This window comes from Panicum virgatum, chromosome 2K, assembly GCF_016808335.1.
Source record: "Panicum virgatum strain AP13 chromosome 2K, P.virgatum_v5, whole genome shotgun sequence".
Classification (NCBI taxonomy): domain Eukaryota; kingdom Viridiplantae; phylum Streptophyta; class Magnoliopsida; order Poales; family Poaceae; genus Panicum; species Panicum virgatum.
This window is the reverse complement of record NC_053137.1, coordinates 48,118,647-48,138,885: the sequence shown is the minus strand read 5'-3', so window position 1 is coordinate 48,138,885 and position 20,239 is coordinate 48,118,647. Positions and strand designations below refer to the sequence as shown.

At 45.6% G+C, this 20,239-nt stretch overlaps 3 protein-coding genes across 3 annotated transcripts; all 3 read right to left on the bottom strand.

Annotated features, from left to right (window-relative positions):
• Positions 1-248: 248 nt before the first annotated feature.
• On the bottom strand, positions 249-1,571 carry LOC120681374 (tuliposide A-converting enzyme b1, amyloplastic-like). Its single transcript, XM_039962870.1, has one exon. The coding sequence runs from the start codon at positions 1,498-1,500 to the stop codon at positions 550-552; it is 951 nt and encodes a 316-aa protein (XP_039818804.1). The 5' UTR covers positions 1,501-1,571; the 3' UTR covers positions 249-549.
• A 7,137-nt stretch (positions 1,572-8,708) lies between these two features.
• LOC120681363 (2-hydroxyisoflavanone dehydratase-like) lies at positions 8,709-10,174 on the bottom strand. The gene has a single exon (XM_039962863.1). It carries the CDS (start codon positions 10,049-10,051, stop codon positions 8,903-8,905), a length of 1,149 nt encoding a protein of 382 aa, XP_039818797.1. The 5' UTR covers positions 10,052-10,174; the 3' UTR covers positions 8,709-8,902.
• A 735-nt stretch (positions 10,175-10,909) lies between these two features.
• On the bottom strand, positions 10,910-19,065 carry LOC120681354 (protein transport protein SEC23-like). The gene is made up of 14 exons (XM_039962858.1): positions 18,866-19,065; positions 17,114-17,688; positions 16,794-17,009; positions 16,526-16,699; positions 15,485-15,646; positions 14,805-14,947; positions 13,902-13,977; positions 13,624-13,799; positions 13,445-13,526; positions 13,143-13,220; positions 12,599-12,760; positions 12,247-12,510; positions 11,927-12,031; positions 10,910-11,250 (listed from the first exon to the last, which is right to left on the bottom strand). Exons 2-14 carry the CDS (start codon positions 17,621-17,623, stop codon positions 11,110-11,112), a joined length of 2,289 nt encoding a protein of 762 aa, XP_039818792.1. The 5' UTR covers positions 17,624-17,688; positions 18,866-19,065; the 3' UTR covers positions 10,910-11,109.
• Between the last annotated feature and the right edge of the window lie 1,174 nt (positions 19,066-20,239).

Sequence of the window (20,239 nt, the reverse complement as noted above, 5' to 3'; positions counted from 1 at the left end):
TATCGCGAATAGTAATGGTGTATCGCAGAGACATGACAATTGTAATTGTATAGATCTAATTAATTCAATAAAAATAGACGGGATCTCTCGGTAATCGGTATGCCATCCATTTAGGCCAGTCTCAGTGGAAGTTTCATAGACACAGATATCTAGACTGGGAACTAGGTAACAGTGCCAGATGAGTTTCATGGTGATGAAATTCTCCTCACATTCCATGAAACTCCATCCTTCTCTCTCCTTGCCACATCAGCAAAATTGATGATATTTAATGTCATGAAACTTCCATTGAAACTGGCCTTAACAAAAGAAAATCTCAACATTGTAGCACACATACAAAGCACATCTAAAGGCCACAAACATTAAGGATTTTTTTTAGAAAAAAAAACTTCTTATTCTAGTTTTTCTTTTGAATGCATGGGAACCGTGGCCGCTGCTGAATTGCTGATAGCTTGATATCCAGCTTGCTACGCCCCTATTCCGTCCGAGCAGTCGCCATTCCATCAAGACACACTTGGTCGTGCTGCATGAACGCGGAGGCAGCTCATGCAGTCATGCTCCGACGATGAACGCCACGACGCGGTCCATGAGCGCCTTGGCCCTGTCGCACTCGGGCTTCAGCAGGAAGAACACATGCTCCTCCCCTTCCGTCTCCAGCCACGTCGCGCTCCCGGGCCACGCGCTCGCCGCCACGGCGTCGTAGTACGCGCGGCCCCTCGTCACCAGCCAGTCCTTCTCCGCCGCGCACACCAGCATCCGCTCGCACCCGAGGCGCTCCAGCGCCGGCGCGCCCGGCGGGTTGATCCTCGGGTTGATCCTCGGGTCGTCCGCGCCGTCGGCCGCGTCGGGGCATGCGGACGCCCAAATCTTCGCGGTGATCACGATCGCGCGCTCCGGCTCCCCCTCGATGGCGGTCCTCCCGCCGAAGAACGGGTGGAGCAGGACCGCGCCCTCGATCCTCGCCGCGTTTTCCGCAGACGACGCCCTCACCAGGACGTTGTGCACGATGTTGCCGCCGGCGCTGTCGCCGGCGACGAAGACGCGGGACGCGTCGCCGTGCTCGGCGAGCCAGTCGTCCCGCGCGGACGCCGCCCACTGGAGCGCGGTCCAGCAGTCGTCGTAGGCCGCGGGGAGCCGGTGCTCGGGGGCGAGGCGGTAGTCGACGGACACCGCGAGGACACCGGCCGCGGCGGCGAGGGAGGTGAGGTAGTTGTGGTACGTGGGGGACTTGGCGGACTCGAGGATGAACCCGCCGCCGTGGAAGTAGACGAGGATGGGGAGCTTCTTGCTGGAAGGTTGTTCTTGGCGCTTGGGCAGGAAGAGGCGCACGGTGAGGCCGGTGGCGGCGTCGATGACGACGTCCTTGGTTGCCACGCCGCTGGCATCGTCGCCGACGCCCGCGGCAACGGGCACTGGTTGGTGGAAACGATCTATGCGGCCGCTCTTGTAGATGCGGAAGTGGCCCGGGGCGTCGAACACCACCTCGTCGGCGTCCGGATCCATGGCTTCGCGTTGCAGCTTAATCTGCAAGCTTCAGAAATAGAAGCCGGCTTTAATGTGGTTTCTCTGCACTTGAAGACAAGGGACGCGAAAAAGGACTCGGTAAATCCGCGCAGCTGTGGCGATAATTCTTAGGTGACAACGTGACAAATGCATGCTGCGTGATCCCTGGCGTCATCCTAAGATTTTTTTTTTCCAGAGCCTGGTTCATCACTGTCCATCGTCAGCCGAACGGGATGACATATTGGGTCTGGTTATCCTCCATTGTATTCTTGGTTCGGGATGACAAGGGTTTGTTTCTTCGGATTGAACTCGCAGACACATCGCGGTTGGCCAATCATTCATAGGTCTATTCACTCTGTTCAGTTGTAACTACCCAACATTGTTCTTCTCTCGCACCAAATTAGCACCAGCCACCAACACCAGCCAACCAGCAGTATTTTTCTCTCATAACAAATCAGCACCAGCCACCAATCACAGCCAGCCGAACAGAGTAATTGGAAGGAGTTCTATCAGAGTGTCAGTAGAATGACTTGACTCTGATTGCAGGTCAGGTATCGCTTCTCTTCTGAATGATGCGTTGGAAATATGCGTTTAAAAGGATCAGATTTCAATTTGAGGCAAAATACAAACAACATGCTATTGCTATCTTTAATAGATTGAAAAAATGACAGAACAAAAAGAGTTAAATTGTCACACTCAGTTTTCAGAACAAAACCGAATGCATCTCATATGTGCGCTAGGATCAAGTTTACAGACATATGATAGACGTTATAAGTGAATATATCAAAAATAGTGTCCAAACATAAACAAGAGAGAGTAAATAACTTTATTACACTCCGATAAATAGACACAAAGGTATTTAATCATTTCATCGATACCCTAAACGAGTAGCTTCTTCCACAGGCAATTAACTGGTGAACACACACTTATAACTCCTCGAAGTCGTCGTACTTCTCCACTTCAATGTTCTCTTCTGAGTAGCAATTAGACAATGGTGAGTACACTTATGGTTGGTATTCATTATGTGGGAGAAGATGCAAGGCTATCAAGAAAAAGACTGAGGTTTAAAGCAGTTAGCATTTTAGTTGGCCAAAATTTTATTAGCAAGCACCTATTAACTAGGTATAAGTTTATACCAACCCACTTAAGCATAAAAGATACATCATCATATAGAAACCACGACTTAAATTATTCTTCAAGTTTAATTATCATGTGAGGGTCCAGGCCACTCTTAACCGTGAGCACGGCTGATATATCAATTTTATACTCTACAGAGGTTGTACATTTTCACCACAAGTCGCGTAAAAGTTCAGAAGAACTTTGAACCCAACCATTGTGTGCTGATCAGGCACAATATCACACTTCCAAAGTGTGATTGTATAGAAACGCTACGAGGCCTTTACAAAGATTTCCTAGTAAGAAGTAGTCCGCTAAGATTTCTGGAGCAGTAGTAGAGCATAAATCTCCCTAATGGGCATAGTGTCTTAGCAAAACCCACTTCCCAAAAGGACTAGGTTATACCCCATCTATCGCCACCCCTCTTGCCCTTTCGGTAAGACCGATTCAAACTAGAGTCTCTAATTAATTAGCCAAGAGCAGAGCCGCATGGTTTTTGTGGTTGTACAGTTTTTTTGGGTTGTTCTCCATATCCCAATTAAATCAAGTGATCTTGTAATTATCCAGGTATAACAATATAAATAAAGCATGTTTGTCATTCTCAAAAGTTCATTATATTACCATCCCAAGATAAACCAACTAAGCATGTCTACCCAACAAGAGTTATTAAACCCAGGTGTTCAAGGTTTCAGGAGTAAAAGACTAGGTAAAATTCTTAATTGGGTTCCCATCAAATTTATGCAACAACAGTAAAGTAAAGTGAATTTATCATGCAGTTTATTGGGATCAAAATAGATTATGCAGTGGGAGAGGTCCACTTGCCTTCCTTGCCAAACTGTTGTGTCTCTTCCACGAACTGTTGTGCTTGATTTCCCTCGAAGGCGCATTGTATACACGATCACACAAACAAAATATACAACAAATAAGAAACAACACAACAAACACTACAAAAACAGAAACATATGGTGATAAAGATGTTGGACGTGTCGCAAGGATTGCATGAGCGTGAGAATCGCTTAAAACAGAGTTAAAACAGGGAAGATATGGCTAAAACAGGGTTCTAGGGGCTTATTTGCAAAAAAACAGAACTTCCAGGGCTAGACTTGAAGAAACTGAGGGTTAGAACATAAATAAACCTTGAATATAAGGTTTACATTGAAAATAGAGAGGGTATGGACGGCGGATTGTATTTTGGAAAAGCTCGGGGGCTAAAACAGAAAGAAAAGGATGTTTTTGTAATTATTTTTGAACTGGGCTAGACGACGTCTTGATTTCCACAAAAGACAGGAACCCTTTTGCAAAACTGACAGAGGTTGACTGATATGTTGAGCTTTGATTTCGGTCTAGATGGATCTAGACCGTCGGATCAAGATCCGAGGGCGGAGGGCAGCTCGGGACGCCTTGGCTTGAGTCGACTCGGCTCGGCCTGGCGACGACGCGGCTTAGGTGAGGCGGCGGCTTCGCTGCACGGCGCTGGCGGCTCGGGACGCCGCGTGACGGCAGCGCGCAGCGGTGAATCGCTGGAGGAAGTCGAAGTCGGCGCTCCAGGGCTCGATTCGAGACGGGGTTCGGCCGTGGAGTTTGCGCACGTGACGGGGAAGCCGACGGCGACGTCGGTGGGGGGCGTACGGGGCTAACGAGGTGGCTTCCCATGGCGCAAGGCGGCAGTGGTTGGCGAGCTCGCCTGGGATGGTTGAACCCGTCCGTCCAGCGCTCGGTTCGTGGTGCAGAGGAGCCGGACAGGGAATGGAGGTGACGACGATCTTGCTGGTGAAGTCGATGAAGCAATGCAGAGGCTGAGGTGTGCCCACAGCGGCGAGGCACAGCCGAGGAGCTCTGGTGAGCAATTCCGAGCACAAGAGAGCGAGAAAGAGAGGGAAAACGAGTCGGTGACGAAGCTCTCCACTTTGCGAAGCTCCGGAGATGGCTTGTTGGCGAAGAGAGGTGGCGAAGATGGAGATCACCGGCGACGGCTGTACTTCGCTCGGCGGTGCTGCAGAGCAGAGGTAGGGGGCGCGAGGTGCGGGAGCAGGGAAAGGAGTGAGGAAAGAGCTCGGGTGCGCCATTTATAGAGCGAGGAAGGGAGAGGGGCGCTAGGAAAGGGAGGGGGCGGAGCTCGGTGGCCGGCCTTGATGGCCATTATGGTGGCGACCATTAGTGGTTGAGGGAGGAGAGGAGGAGGTGGGGGGGGGGTTGGCGGCACTGATGGTGACATTGAAGGCGGGCTTTGTTGGGAAGGGAGCCGAGTGGGCGCGGGCACACAAGCGGCCGGCGGCGCGCGCAGCATGGGGGAGGAGGCGAGCGGCCGGAGGTAGGGGAAGGGCCCGATGGGTGGGCCCCGCTGTCAATGAGAGAGAGGCGGGGAGGGAGGTAGGGCGGGCTGGTGCAGGCTGCTGGGCCGGGCTGCCAAGAGAAAAGGGGAGGAAAAAACCTTTTTTTTACAAAGCGCAAGGATCATTTTAATAAAATTGTTTTGAATTCAAATAAAATTTGAATTTTGGGTGTTACAAAATTTGAAAAGCTCAAGTAAAATTCCATTGGACTTACAGATTAGCACTCCGTCCTAATGAAAAGACGATGCCTAACGTAGACGATTGGCCTCGAGTGGTTGCGCAGTTGGGCTGCCTAGGAACCTTATTGCCGTCCCTCGTGCAGGCTTCACGACGACAATGGCTCGGAGATACCACTCACTCTTCTCCTCAATGCACTAAGGAGAAGAGCCGGCGAGAACCAGCAGCTCAACACCACATCACAAATTCACCCGCAGCAAAAGGAAGAGGAGGAAGTGGAGGTTTTCATGTGTATTATCTGGACGTATCACCCAATTAACTCGGATTAATACTGCTCATTTAACTCGGGATTTTGGCATTGACTTGCACTAATCACATCTAATGACTGTTGTCAATATATTATGCTCAGATAGCAAAAGACTCACACCAACTTGGCCTGTCGCAAGTCACACGGTTCATCATGCAAAAACATACAGGAATACGCACGTGTTGTACGCACACGTTGTGTAAATCAACCTCAATCTTCCCCTTTGTGGTATGTTCAAACACAAAGGAGAGTTCTTCTATTTAAGTTGACTTGCACCAACTTAAACTAGCAATGTAGGACTAAAGGATGTCATGCACTCTTGCTTTAGAATTTTTGAAATGGACCTCTTCGTATGCCTATTTTCCAGCGTACTGATCGTTCGTTTGAGTTACGCTCGGCACTTTCAGAAACGCAGAGGTTAGTTAGCCTGTCGCTTCAGTTCGTTGTACGTGCACTTGTGCAGTGGAGGTGGAGGTTTGCGGTTCGTGTTCTGTTAGTTCTTCTGGCTAGAAAATTGGATTTGCAAGCCTGAAGAAACGAGAGGACAACATGCTCTGGTCGTCCGTTGCATCCTGTTGAGCTGAAGGCTTGATTCAGTCTCGATGGCGCCACGACGCACGATCTCCAGCGCGAGGGTGGAGAGGCCACCGTCCGCCCGACCTACTGTGCTCCAACCCGATTTGGCAGGGGAACCGCACTGCGACGTGCTCGTCGACGCGGACCGCTTCTCGCCGGTCGCGGCCCTCCGTGCACCGCAATATGCTCTTTCTTCCTCCGGTTCCTCGAGTTAGCGGAGATGGGTGGCCATATCAGCGTCGTCCGTCCGCCATTGGAGGCTGGAATTTGCATGCTTGGAGCTCCGTCTCGCTCCGCCGGCGTCAAGCTTTTCTCCACCGAGAGCAACTTCAGCGGACACTCTGAATAGCACTTTACTTATCTCAAGTTTAGAGGATCAAACTAAAAAAAATGCACTCCAGCAGATCCAGAAAGCCATCAAGGGTGTGAGGATTTAAGATACACACCGAGGAGATCTGAACGCCGGAAGAAGAGAGTTGCTGGCTTATCACTGGAGCCTGCTAGTACGTTGTCGTAGGATTTCTCTCCTGAACATTAATGTTGAACAAATATTCTTGTCTCTCCAGTGATTTAGAAATCACGGCATCTAATTCTCCCATATTCACTTAATTAATCAAAGGTTACTTGAGTTCTTGAAATACAACCGAGATGTATATTCACTTAATTAATCAAAGGTTACTCGTGTCGTCCTCTGGGGAAATGACTGTCATGGAATACTACAGAGATAAATACAACCGAGAACTAAAGCAAGGTTTTCTCCCATGCGTCCAAATTGGCAGTGAGCAGAATCGAAGCTATTTTCCTATGGAGGTTGGAACTTATTATCTTATAACTTCAACGTGTGATGAGCTATGCTTGTACATTCTTTGTCTTTCCATGAGTTCTGCTTCTTTTACTGAATTTTCGTATGTTTGACAGTTTTTCCACTCTATTAACATTTTTTCCTTTTGGTCTTTAGGCATGGTGTAGGCGAGGGCCAGCTCAAACAAGTTTGGAAAAAGAAATCCACGGATAGAAATCCAAGTCAATCAATTTGAGAGCAAATAATGCTGACTAGTTACCATTAAATTATTTATTTTGAATATTAAGCCACAACAGTTCCTTGTTACTTCAGACATGGAAAGCTGTGTACAATAATGAGAAGCGTATGTATCTAAATGGGGCTTTGGCGTTCTTGTCCCTGTTTTGAATGCCAATAGTGGTTTTACCTCTTCTTTTCGCTTTGTGTGATTTACCCCTGCTTTTTGAAAACGAAGCTCCAGTTTACCCCTAATATGATAGAAGGTGTTAACGGTGTCAAATATGTAGTAAAAAGACAGATATGCCATATGCGATTTTGCCTTTCTTTCACTGTTTCACAACATCCAGCCCTCCTAAATCCTAACACCCTCTTGCCAGCGGGCCCCACCGGTCAAAGGAGGTCTAGCCGGCCAAGACCGAGCGATGGCCCATGGCCACCCAGGGGGCCGGGCCGGCGACTCGGCCAGCGCCCAGCAGCGAGGTCACCCAGCGGCGGGACGGGGCGGCGTGGCGTGGTGCAGGGCCGTGCGAGGGTGGTCCGCGACGAGCGCGGCGGCGGCTCGGCCAACGGCTTCAGCCAGAGGCGGGACGAGGCAGCCCGCGGCCAGCGCGCCCAGGGGAGGCCACGGCGTGCAGTGGCACGACGTAGGGCCGCGTGGCGGCGGCGGCTCGGCCGCGGCGGCGCGAGGGGAGGTGAGGGAACGGACGTGGACGATGAGAGCTCCGCCCCGCTCCTCTGGCCTGGTGCCGCCGCGTGCTCCCGCGCCCGTGCGGACGCACAAGCCTGACACGAGAAGCCACCGCCCGCCGCGCACGCCCGCGCCTAGGGGCGCACGAGCCTACCCCTGCCTGCCGCGTGCCTGTTCCTGCGTGCTGCGCGAGGCCAAGCCTGGCCACGCTTGCTCCCGCAGCCGCCGCCGCCGCCGCCGCCTGCTGCTCTGCTTGCTGCTGCTTGCTTCCGCGGTTCCGCCGCCTGCTGCTTGTGATTTGGGCACGGGCAGGTGACTTGGAGATGAGAGGGAAGGAGAGCTTTTGGATAAGACGAGGGGTAATGTAGTCTTTTCTCAATACTCTGAATATTTTTCCAATCTATTTTTTTTGGCGGGCCTCTAGTTAACAGAGTTAAAAATAGGGGTAAACGGTGCCTTCGTTTTGGAAAAGCAGGGGCAAAATCGTACAGTTGAAAAAATAGGGGTAAAATCACCATTTGAGTTTGAAATAGGGGCAAGAACACCAAAATTCCTATCTAAATTTGCTAAAACGACATATAATTTGAAAATGAAGGGAGTAGCTATTATGATTCTTTTTTAAAAAAATCGCTACTACGAAAAATCAGAAAACCTATCCTGGTAACAAGAAAGAGAAACTCTGTCATTCATGAAAATCTGAAAGCTTATCGTAAAGCTGTACTGTAGTTGGTGAAAAGTTGTTGGTTTTAGTACTGTAGCATATTTTGTTGTTATTTGACAAATAATATCTAATCATGGACTAATTAGGCTTAAAAGAATCATCTCGTGCTAATCAGTTAAATTGTGTAATTAGTTATTTTTTCAACTATATTTAATGCTTCATGTATGTGTTTGAATATTCGATGTGACGAGTATTGTAGAAAATTTTTTGAGAACTAAACAGGACATGACAACACTCTACTGTGTTACTCGACGGTGGCAGAGCTGGAATAATGAGTAGAAATTGTTTCCATTTGCTTAAAAGTTTCAGTTTCAACAAGCAGTTCAATACTACGGAGTGCCTCTAGAAAAACAATCATATATCCGGACCAAGACCGATTTATTCAATCATCAGAAAACTAGCACAATAAGTTCCATGGCGGCTCGAACCTCGAATCATGCTTCGAGCGCGCAGGTAGAGCAAATCAGGCTCCGGCTATGAAGGCCCCGACGCGGTCCATGAGCTTCTTGGCGTTCTCGCACTCGGGCTTCCCAAGGAAGAAGTCGTGATCCTCCCCCTCGGACTCGAGCCACGCCACGTCCCCGGGCCACGCGCTGGCCGCCACGGCTTCGTAGTACGCGCGGTCCCGCAGGTAGAGCGCGTCCTTCTTCCCGGCGCACACCAGCATCCTCGCGCACCCGAGCTTCTCCAGCGGCGGCGCGCCGGGCGCCAGCGGGTTCATCCTCGGGTCGTCGGCGCCGCCGACCGCGCCCGGGCACGCGTACGTCCAGAGCCCAGCGGTGGCCGCCGAAGAGCCCTCGGGCTCCCCCTCGATGGGCGCGTTCCCGCCGAACCACGGGTGGAGCATGACGGCGCCCTCGATGCGCGGCCCGCCGCCGTCGCCAGACGCCCTCAGCAGCATGTCGTGCACGATGTTGGCGCCGGCGCTGTCGCCCGCGAGGAAGAGGCGCGCCACGTCGCCGTGCTCGGCGATCCACTCGTCCTCCGCCGACGCCGCCCACTGGAGCGCGGCCCAGGAGTCCTCGTAGGCCGCCGGGAGCGGGTGCTCCGGCACCAGGCGGTAGCTCACGGACACCGCGAGGACGCCCGCCGCCGCCGCGAGGGGGTTGACGTAGGTGTGGTACGTGGCGGAGACGGCCGACTCGATCAGGAACGCGCCGCCGTGGAAGTAGACGAGGACAGGGAGCTTCTTGGACGGCTCCGCCTGGAGCTTCGGGAGGTAGAGGCGCGCTGAGAGGCCGGTCCCGGCGTCCAGGACGACGTCCTTGGAGGTGACGCCGGTGGCCTCGTCGAGGCCGGCGGGGAGGGCCAGAGGCCGGTTGAGGCGCTCGATCCTGCCGCTCTTGTAGATGCGGAAGTGCGCCGGGGACTCGAAGGCCACCTCGTCCGCGGCGGGCTCCATGGACGTGGAGGAAGGTGTCGGTGTGGCCTTGGCGGTGACAGTGGCAGGCTTCCAAAGAAGACGAGATGGATTTTTTCGGGCTCCGTTAGCTGCTGAACCCGGCCAAGTCGCTGGCATCCATGGCGTAGAGAAAATCCGGCGCTCGGTCCTACCACAGCATGGAATCGCTGCGATCTTGTGGCAAAGAGCTCGCTTCATCAGGAATTGCATAAACGAGTACCACGATGAAACCTCTGCACTCCAGGCCTAGCAGACCGGCTTCGCTTAGATCGTGACCGCACGCGGCCACAGCTTTAGGTCCGACAACAGTATGCATCCGATTGATGATAAGGGGAGCGATCAGCTCAGCCTCTAACTTCGGAGTGAATCGCGACCACACGTGCTTCGGGCCAGTGGATGGTACTATTTATGCGCCCTTCCGATTAAAATATATTAGTTAGAAGTAAAAAAATGTTGATCAAATTTATAGAAAACTATACCAAAATCGATAACATCAAATTGTTAAATTCATCACAAAAATGTCTTGATAATCCAAAACACAACATTTTGGTTCTCACAAACAAACACAACTTGATAAAAATTTGATCTGCTTGTTGTACTATGTTTGTTTTGGCTTGTTTCAAGTGCATGTAAAATTTGTATTTGGAGTTGATTTGACTGAGTTTTCAATTGGATTTATTAGAAAAGAAAAGTTTCGGACTATATTTTAACTACGCAAAAAAAATCTTACTATCTTAGGCATTGTGTTGCCGCTTGAAGCTTTGTTTTAAACCGTGCTTTCTTTGTTTATCATTTGGGGTACATCATCTAATATCCAAACGACATTGAAGAAAGAAAATTCGCTGCTGGTATATAGGAAGCGTTGCAGTAGGCAGCTCTTCGGAACAGGCGTGTTTTTCTGCGTTCGTGCACGTCACTTAGCAGAACAGTGCCTTCGCCTAATAAGGCTGTGGTTGGTCTGAAGGAAAATGGAGAGGCGTCGTGACAAAATGCCTCAGCAGATTGGCAACTTCCTAAATGACATAACACACGATTACTCGTTCAAAAGATGCCTCTTCGGTAAATCCATAGAAATGTAGCCATCTTACTGAAAGTGCACTTTGCCATTCAACAATGCACTAATAAAGGGGGGGGGGGGGGGGGAGGTGTATAATTAAAAACCAGCTTGTAAGACATTACAAACAAAAAAGATTCTCCTTACTGTACAGCAGAAGTGATCAATGGTGGTACAAAGTTGCTCTATGCACTGCTCTACAGAGATCCATGTGCTATTGGACTGATAGCCGCTGGAGATGGTCCATGAAAACCTGGAAGCTCACATCATCAGTGAAGATGACATCTCCACCAGGGGCGGGATTATCTGAGTTATACGTCACTGATGGATTTAGCTTCGCCAGTAAAAATCGAGCCTGCAGTTTCAGAAGTAATTTTTAGTTCTTTCTAGAACAAATAATAGCGGGAAAGGTATGCCAACAGAAAGGTTGTGATGAGACTGCAGTTGAAAAATATGGTTCTATCGATGGAAATGGTAGTTCTTTTTCCTTGGTCAATATTGACCAGATCCCCCTAAACCATAATACACTTCATGGTTCAAACACACACTAGAGCACTGGTGGTTAGACATGACAAATGGCTTGATTCTGAGACTGCTGAAACATCAGGGACCTTGAAATGAAAGTAAAGGATCACAGGCTTTATTAGAGCAAATGAACATTGACGGTTAGATGTGACCAACAGCATGACCCAGTCATTGGATATAAACACTGTTTGGTTGAGATGAGGTTTTGAGATTTTTGGCAACTAAAATTAGTACAAGATAATTTTTTTAGCAGCAATTGTTGAACACTTCATTATTTTCATGCCATAGAACTAGTTAGACACAGGCAATGGCTCATTGTTCTTGTATCGTGCAAATACCCCTGAATCCACAACAAGGAGTATTATCTTACATGATCAAATGAAACTTAGGGATTACTTCACTAACCCATGGACTACTTATTAAAAAAAACTATGAATTATCAACCCCACCGCGTCATGTCCAAACAGAACTAAAGAAATTCAAAATGGACAAGAAAAAAAAAGTACCTGAGATCCATATTGATCGCAGACTACCAAACGGGGCACAGGAAACCGTTCCTTTATTATTGAATTAGCTTCCTCGTGTGGAGCTTTTAACAACTGGGCAAACGCCTGAACATAGTACAAGTAAGCACCAGATGGCAACTATAGCATGTAATCCACAATGCACTGTGATATACCTTGATCACTATAATATAAAAATAATGACAATTTGATTTGATGTGAAGATTAAGTAATAAACAAAAATGTGTTTGAAAAATAATGCACGGGCAAAAAAGTTTTGTACCTTAAGCAGACTAACATTATAAAGCTGTGAGAAGGCTTACCTCATGACCTTCTTGATCTTGGTAACCAGCTTTTCGCCACTGGGCAATGGTTACCCCATGGAATATGACAACAGTAAAATAAGAATCCAACAAAAGGATCTTGTCAGAAGCAATTGCAGTTACATCCAAGAGAACTGGCTCTGGTCCTGACTGAAATGAATAAGATAAAAGTGAAGGCTGAATCATCACAACTGCATTGGCTACATTCTCTCTGTCCAACATCATCCTAAAATATGCAGTTTCATCAGGACTGTTATTGAAAACCTGCTCAGGAAATAAATAATTAATATCCAGAGATGTAAAAATTTCATATTCGAAGCATTGCTTAATGAAAAAAAGGTGAAAAGTGTACCTGAACAAACTGAGAACGCCTCAAATTGAAAATAAACTGAGGAAATATTGATAGACGCGGAGATAAACTGAAGGACGAGGGTGTTTCCTTCTGATAGTCTCCAAATTTAGAACATATACGTATCAAAGCTCGATCAAGCCATCTTACTGGGTCAAAATCAACCTAGAATAATCCATGACAGGAAAATGTTACATTAAGATGAGCTCAACTACTTAAATTATTGTGCATGCTTCGCGAATCCCTCAGCCTATATACTCCAAAAATGCTGTGTATAGCCACATAGACAAAAATGAATTGATATTGCTCTTATAAACTTCTGCAGCCGGATTGACCATAAAAAAGTTAATTGTTGTGAGCTGACATAACACTATGATGACCAGCAATTATTTACAGAGAGAGCGTGTGTCAGCAGAATGATCTATAATGATTCAATTCCCATTTCTCATCAAAACAGCAAAGAGGCTCATTGTACAACACTACAACTGATAAAGCATAAAGTAATAACATTTTGCATTGACGCTAAAGCGAAATATGCTGGGGATACCTCAGTTTCCATCTTAAATGACACCAAGCGTGCCATGACTGCAGCAGCAGCTTCTTGATCAAAGCCAGCTACTAACTCCTACAGCACAAACGAACTTGCTAAGGAACAAATACCATAGCTTTGTTTCAAAACTCAAAAAGTGGAAACACCAGGGAAAATAAACACAGGAAAGAAATAAAAAACAGGCATAAACCTGCCTTGAATACAGAAAAATTCATTGTATTAGCTAAACTAGCTATAGCTTGTAAAAACAAAGTGCTTGAAAATTTACTATTATTAAATTAAAAAAAAAGGAAACTTGCCTCCACATTGTCGGTGCCAGAGACCCATCTTCTGGATATTGTGGTTGATCTTAATCGCATCATACCCTCATTGTGCTGATAGCTGAATGTGGCACCCTCAAGTCAGGCAGACAAATTCATCCAAAACAGAAATAGCTACTTGCGTATGATAAGCCAAAGGAAACCAAAAATCTTCTTACTAGGTTAAGAATTGAAAGTAGAACTGATTGCTTGTTGATTGACCAATTGAATCTTGACCATCTTTTTTTGCAATGTCATATACAAAGCAAAGTGATGTTTTTTTGTCAAGACCGCACATTTTCCAAGCGCTAGTGTTTCCTTGACCAATAACAGTGTCTGACGACAAAGGACTTTTCTGTGTGACATGACAGCAATATTAGAAACGGCAGGAAAAACGCGAGCAGCTTGTTGTGTGCTTAAATAACGAAGTAGCTATTGAATGGCCATAGTGTCATACCTTCTCCAGGGAAGTACAAGGTCCAATGATGCCTTGAACCTTGACATCCTTTGAACAATTGATTTCAAGAATACCACTGCAGAGGCAATTTAGCCATATTAATAAATCAGAATGCCACCATTCCACAAAGATACTCCCTCCAATCACAGACTCAGAAGTGAGAACATAAATTGGTAGTACTTCAACATAGAAGTGTTTTCACAATACCCGATTCCTTTTATCTGAAGTAACATAATTTCACGAAAAGCACGAGTGACATCTTGGACCATGTCAATGTCCTGAACGACTTACATTTGTATCCAGAGGGAGTATGATGTAAACTAAGAAATCTCAGGTTCAATTATCCCAAGTGAAATCTTCCAGTATAACTTTCAAAATCCAAACATGCCATTAGCAACCTACATGGGATCATCTATTCAAGGAATAACGAGACAATGCCTTCACTAATATGGCAACCAGTCAGCTTCAGTTATGGTCAATGTGCAAGTGCAACCAAAGCACTAGATGCTATGTTTTAAGCAGAGCGATTAACAGTCAACCCACTTTTAAGCAATTGTACAACACCTTGACGTGGAAAACAGCTGGGATGCACTGAAACCTTTCAATTGTACTATGCACAACAACATATATTTCCTGGTGTATTGAAGAATGACTAGGTGTGATTCTATGGTATTCAAAAGGGAAATCAAGTGTGAAGTGTCTCTAATGCACCATTCTCAAAAGAGATATAAGGAAGCAGTAGCTCTGCCAATTCAGAACTGCATCTTGCATGTATAAAGTTCTAAAAAAATAAAGGTGACCCAGTTCAAGTCCTTACAATTACATTTGATCTTCTATAGAAACAATCATATAAAAGTCATGCTACCACAACAATAAAATTAAGATTGACAAAAGAATATTTACTTGAATGATAGACCAAGTTTGTCATCTGCTGACTGAAAAATGTGGCGAAGTGAGTCCTTGAAAACAGAATGGCCAAAACTTTCAGCAAGCACAACCATTCCCCCAGTCTTCTCAATTGCAACCTTCATTTCAGCTACTCCTACCTATAAAATCAAACCACAAAGAAGAAATTTATTAGTTCAGAACAAGTAATCACACATATCAATTTCACATTGAAAATACTGTGCAGTGGTGCTTATAATGACCTGTCCACTCAAATTTCTTTTTTCACAAGTGTATTTAATTACACTGATTGTCTGTCCTACTATTGGAATCAACTGTGTACACAATCTTACATGTAAACATTGGAAATGCCTTGTTTCTTAGGTGACCAAATTTGGCAGGTTGTTAATGGTATATCAAAATACTGTGCATTGTGATGTTATCGATTTCGATTAGCAATCCAGAGCATGTTTTAAATTGCGCATATGCATGATGTACTCTGATGCATAGACACCTGTATGTGATAAAGATGGAGTTTTAGCAAAATCAACAGTAAAAAAATAAAAAAAATCAGAACAAGTGTAATAATGATGTATAGGCTCATAATAGAATGTTGCCGAAGGAGGAGTTCAGCATGCTGGGATTTGTCCCAAATGAATTATAACTTCATACTTGAAAAAAGGAAATCAGTGGCAAACCTGATCGACTGCACAGGCAAACAAATCCAGCACATGCCCTTGGTGCACAAGCTGCTTTGCTATTTGATCGTAGAACTTAACAGCTTTGTCGTATAGTGGTGCCGAGTCTTTATCAAGGTCCTTGTGTGAACGAAGTGGCTCATATAAGGATTTGGATACAATCTGGAAATTGTGCAAGACAGTCATCCTACTGCACAAGATAGGATTTTACAGGAGCATCTCTGAATCATATAATTACATGGTACGAAAATCATAGTTGTCACTAAAGCTAAAGCTTAATTATTATCTGTAGCAAGAGCAATGTGAGTTTCTAAACAAATTAACTGGGGCAAGGTGTTATTCCATGATATCGCCTAGTGATGTGACGAAAATTCTGGTAAATGAAATCCAATGTAAGTAGTGAGATAAACATGAGTTAGTCGTTTCAAGAAAATATACAACAGCATCCTCTGAAAAAAACTGTACAACAATAGAACAAGTATTTATCTTATACTATTACGGGTACTCCATCATAAATCACTTATGGTTACATCTCATAGTCTAAAGCAAGTGAATAAGTACTTATCTTATACTATTATGGGTACTCCAATATAATCCCCAAGCAAATGTAAACAAATAAAACTCAGGCATATAGTGAACTATACAGCTAAATAACTGCTCCCAGAATCATGGTTGTTAACAGTAATTTAGCATTTTAGCATCTAGCAGACCATTTAGGGGAAATAAGATAAAACCATGTAAATCTTGTATAAAATTTAGAGCATCAGATCCAGATATGTTCATGTTATGTGAGCATAATCCATTCCACTTCAGAATATAATGTTGGAGAAGTTACAGACAGTAACATTTCTAGAGCTTATAGGAACATATGTTTGACATATGTTGAATTTCTAGAGAAATATGTTGGTTGTACATCGCTGAAGGAACCTTCCCAATTGGCCCTCTATTAGGCATGTTAATTCAGGACTGATGTACTGAAAGGAACCCAGGATGGCTTTAAAAGAATGGCATCCAGATCCAGTTGAAAGAATTACGACTTACAGAACCAGGGCCTTCTGTAGATGGACCACCAACAAATGCCATTATCCTAGCACCTGATCCAGGGACACAAACCCCAAGGAGATTGGCTGCAACACTTAAGGCAACTCCAGTGCACCTTGATGCCCGCTGATCAGCTGGTACAGGCCAAGGGTCCTTTTGCATTTCTTCTATAACCTACAGGTAGTGAAATTTGCAATATTGAACATTGAGGATATATCATACGGTATGAACATGGTTATTTCTTATTTTAATATAACTGGTTCTTAACTGAGTTCAACACAAACTCGCATTCAGAAGCAGGCAGCAGGAACCTAGAGATGCTCTCGGATGAAAGACCATCTCTGGTACCAGCAATCACCCCAGTTGTGGGCATTTTCTTCCCTGCAAAGAAGCACATTTGTTCCAATATTTGTTCCTTGGTGACCTCCTTTGTTCCCTTGAACACATATGACTTAGGCAACAAGCCAAAACCCAATTCATGAACCTGAATGGACATGTATTATATATGTTACTAAACTAACCAATAAAACATCGAACAGAACAACTGTCAATTATATGGAGCATTAGTGAGAAACAGTGAGCTTTTACCTGCACATACGTTCCAAAAGTAATGAATCCAACAAGGGAATTATCTGGCAATAGCTCAACAACTTGTGCCAATGCAGACTTCAAATAACCGATTTCTTCTTCAATCATGCAAGTATCTACAACAAAAATGAAAACCGGTGGCACTACAGGACCAGTTTCGGTTGATGATATGTACTCAACGGTGGTATACTGAGGAAAGAGTTCTGCAGGGAGATTATTTTCTGAGATCGAGGAGTAGTGTTGAGGGAATTGATTGCGCTGAAAGCAGAATGGACAGACCCAGATCTTAGCAACATAGTCAACAATGGAGAAAGGATTGAGGATGGAACGACACATGCGACAGCGAAGGGGTGAATATGGGAGAACCGGAATATCAGGAATTGACTTCAGAGGTGTATAGATAGCAGAAACAGGAATCACACAGTTCAAAGCCTCCTGCTTTGTGCCTGGAATAACATTCCAGGGCATCCTTATCCCATCTTGTGCCTCTAGGTCAAGGAACTCAGACATCTTCAATGCAGCTGCCTTGTATAACAGTGTATAAGGCTTCCACAATTCGGCCAAAGGAATCTATCCTGTAAATATCAATCAGTAGGATATGTGAAAACTGGCGGCCATGAACAACAGTAAAAACAGAAACAATAGACAAAACCCTTAAAGTTGATGCCAATCACAATTCAATCAGCTTAAGTACCACAAGGAACACCGGACACCAGCAACTCTATTCTGGAGCTTTGAAATGTTCTCTAACTGAATGCCATCTTATAACTGTGAGCCTATAACTGGTGCTCATATAGCAGAATATCCTTTTTTTAAGTTAAAATGAGATTACCTTGAATTTCCAAAATAAAGTGCATAGAACCACATGTTTTATGGTTATCCTTTATTTTTTCGCAGAAACATAGGCGCCTTGGCTTAAAACACATAACCCCAAGGGTAATGGTCTTATTGTTTTTACCAAACCCCACCTCAAGAAGACCCAACCTGAGAACCTGACCTGACAGCGTGGGCCAATCCGCGGTGCCGCGTCGGCATGTTGCCTGCGCCCCACCTTGTACACCGCAATGTGGCACCACAGGTGACCAGAGGTGTTGAGGTTATGTGCCACAAACCAGGATGCATGTGCTCTTTTGCAGCTATGACCTAGTGACAGTGGGCAGTGGATTTCGAGTACAATTATAGTGTTGCAATTTCCTGGTCATAAAACCAGGGTTTTAACAGTGTTTTTCTAATAACTTCTTTAATATCCCATATCACCAAGTTGTAGATATTGTGAAGATTTATTTGAAATGGTAGACAGTGAAAATGCCAACACAAAATGAGATTACATACAAATGCTTAGTGCCTTGCATCATTGGAAATAAACAAAATGTATAACTGAATTTACACCCAGCCTAAAGATATACGCCCCAGAATCAAACAAATATATAATTATTCTTGAATCCGCAGCTTTGCTCATAGTTATAGATGTATTACGGGTGCATAATTCAATACATTTACCCACAGCACGAAATTAAGTCCAAAACAACAAAAAAAGACTAAAATTCCGAACTAGCCTAGGAGATCAGAGCTGGAGTTTACGCCTGGAAAACTAACAAGGGTTCCTTTCCACTTGTCGTATGCCAAATCCTACAGCAAATTACCACGCAGCAACCACCCGCATCAAGGAAATTTCGAACCGAATCGCTAACAACCTAGATCTCCGCGAGCACCTTCTCAAACACGAGTAAGAGAGTAGCGAAGGCGGCTCACCTGTAGCGTGCGTTGAAGGTGTACCTGCCCAGCTCCGCTGGGACGGCGGCGACGGGAGTCGGGAGCCGAGGCGTGCCAGGCGGCTGAGGGCGAGGAGGCCGCCGCGCGATGCGATCGGAAGAGAGCGAGCAGTCGAAGGGTGAGGTGGCGCCGGCTGCGTGCAGTGGGCCCGGTGATCGGCGAGGGAACGCGGGGAGGATCGGACGGGCGAGGTCTGAGGTGTTGACGGGGTAGCAGGCTGGACGGTTGGATGTAGGGTGCTCACGTCCCCACTGTCTTTTCCTTTTCTTTTTGCCGGAGGACATCAATGCCGCCAAGGCGCCAACTCAGTACGTGCTGATGTGCACTGGGCCAATCAATGGGTGCCACATCAGACGGAAACAGCGCGAGGTGAGGCAGATCAGAACGTTGACCAATGGGAACTGTAACTGTTTTGGCACAAAAATTGACTTGTTACCGGTACCTCTAATCTATATGTTCATTTAGGTTTGATGTTGGTTGAATATTTTGATTTTCACTACTGGTAAATTGATGTTAGTAGATTCAAGGTGGGAAGTAATTTGATTATGCGGCACATGTAAACTCAATTTAGAACAAACATTTACACAAACATTGGTAGTCAAAGTCTTATATATAAAGACCGTGTTGATGTCGTAATGGTTTTCTGTGTAAATTGGATTACACCATTTTTATGTATGGGACTAAGGGCATCCGCAGCAGTGAGTCGAATCTTGGAGGAGAGAGGGTAACACCTAGGCAGAAACAAAGAATTGACTCCTCTGCAAGGAGGGTCCCACATAGAAGAAAAGAAATCACGCAAGAATGTACGTCTCTTCTTCCTGTTTGGCTAGCTGCAGCCTAGGAGGCGCTGCAGTGGGCGGTAGAAGGTTTTTGACGAGTGGGCCAATCATTTTTTATTTTTAGAGAGTCGACTCTCAATTATGATTCGATTTCTCTCTTTCTCCTCCAAAAATTGGCTTCTCCAACAGTGTTGATTCGCTTTGCGCTACCACATCTGTCGTTTCCTTTTTGTTCTTGCTTGCTATGTTTCTCTTTTGGCTTCGACAAAGCTGATTCATGGGTGGAACCTTAGAAGAAAAGGATTTGCAGCATTAGAAAATGGATCCAAATTTAAGAAATATTCCCTCTATTCCAAAAGTAAGTAATAAGATGTTTTAGTTTTGTTCTAAGTTAAACCTCTCTAATTTTAGCCAATTATACCAACATTTGCAGTATAAGTTAGTTGTCCTTTTTTTTCGGAAAGCAAAGTTAGCTTTCATCAAATCTACCATGAAATATATCTTGACCGTGCATTAATTTGATGTATTGGTGCTAATATATTTTTCTAGAGACTTAGTTCACTGTAGAGTTGAC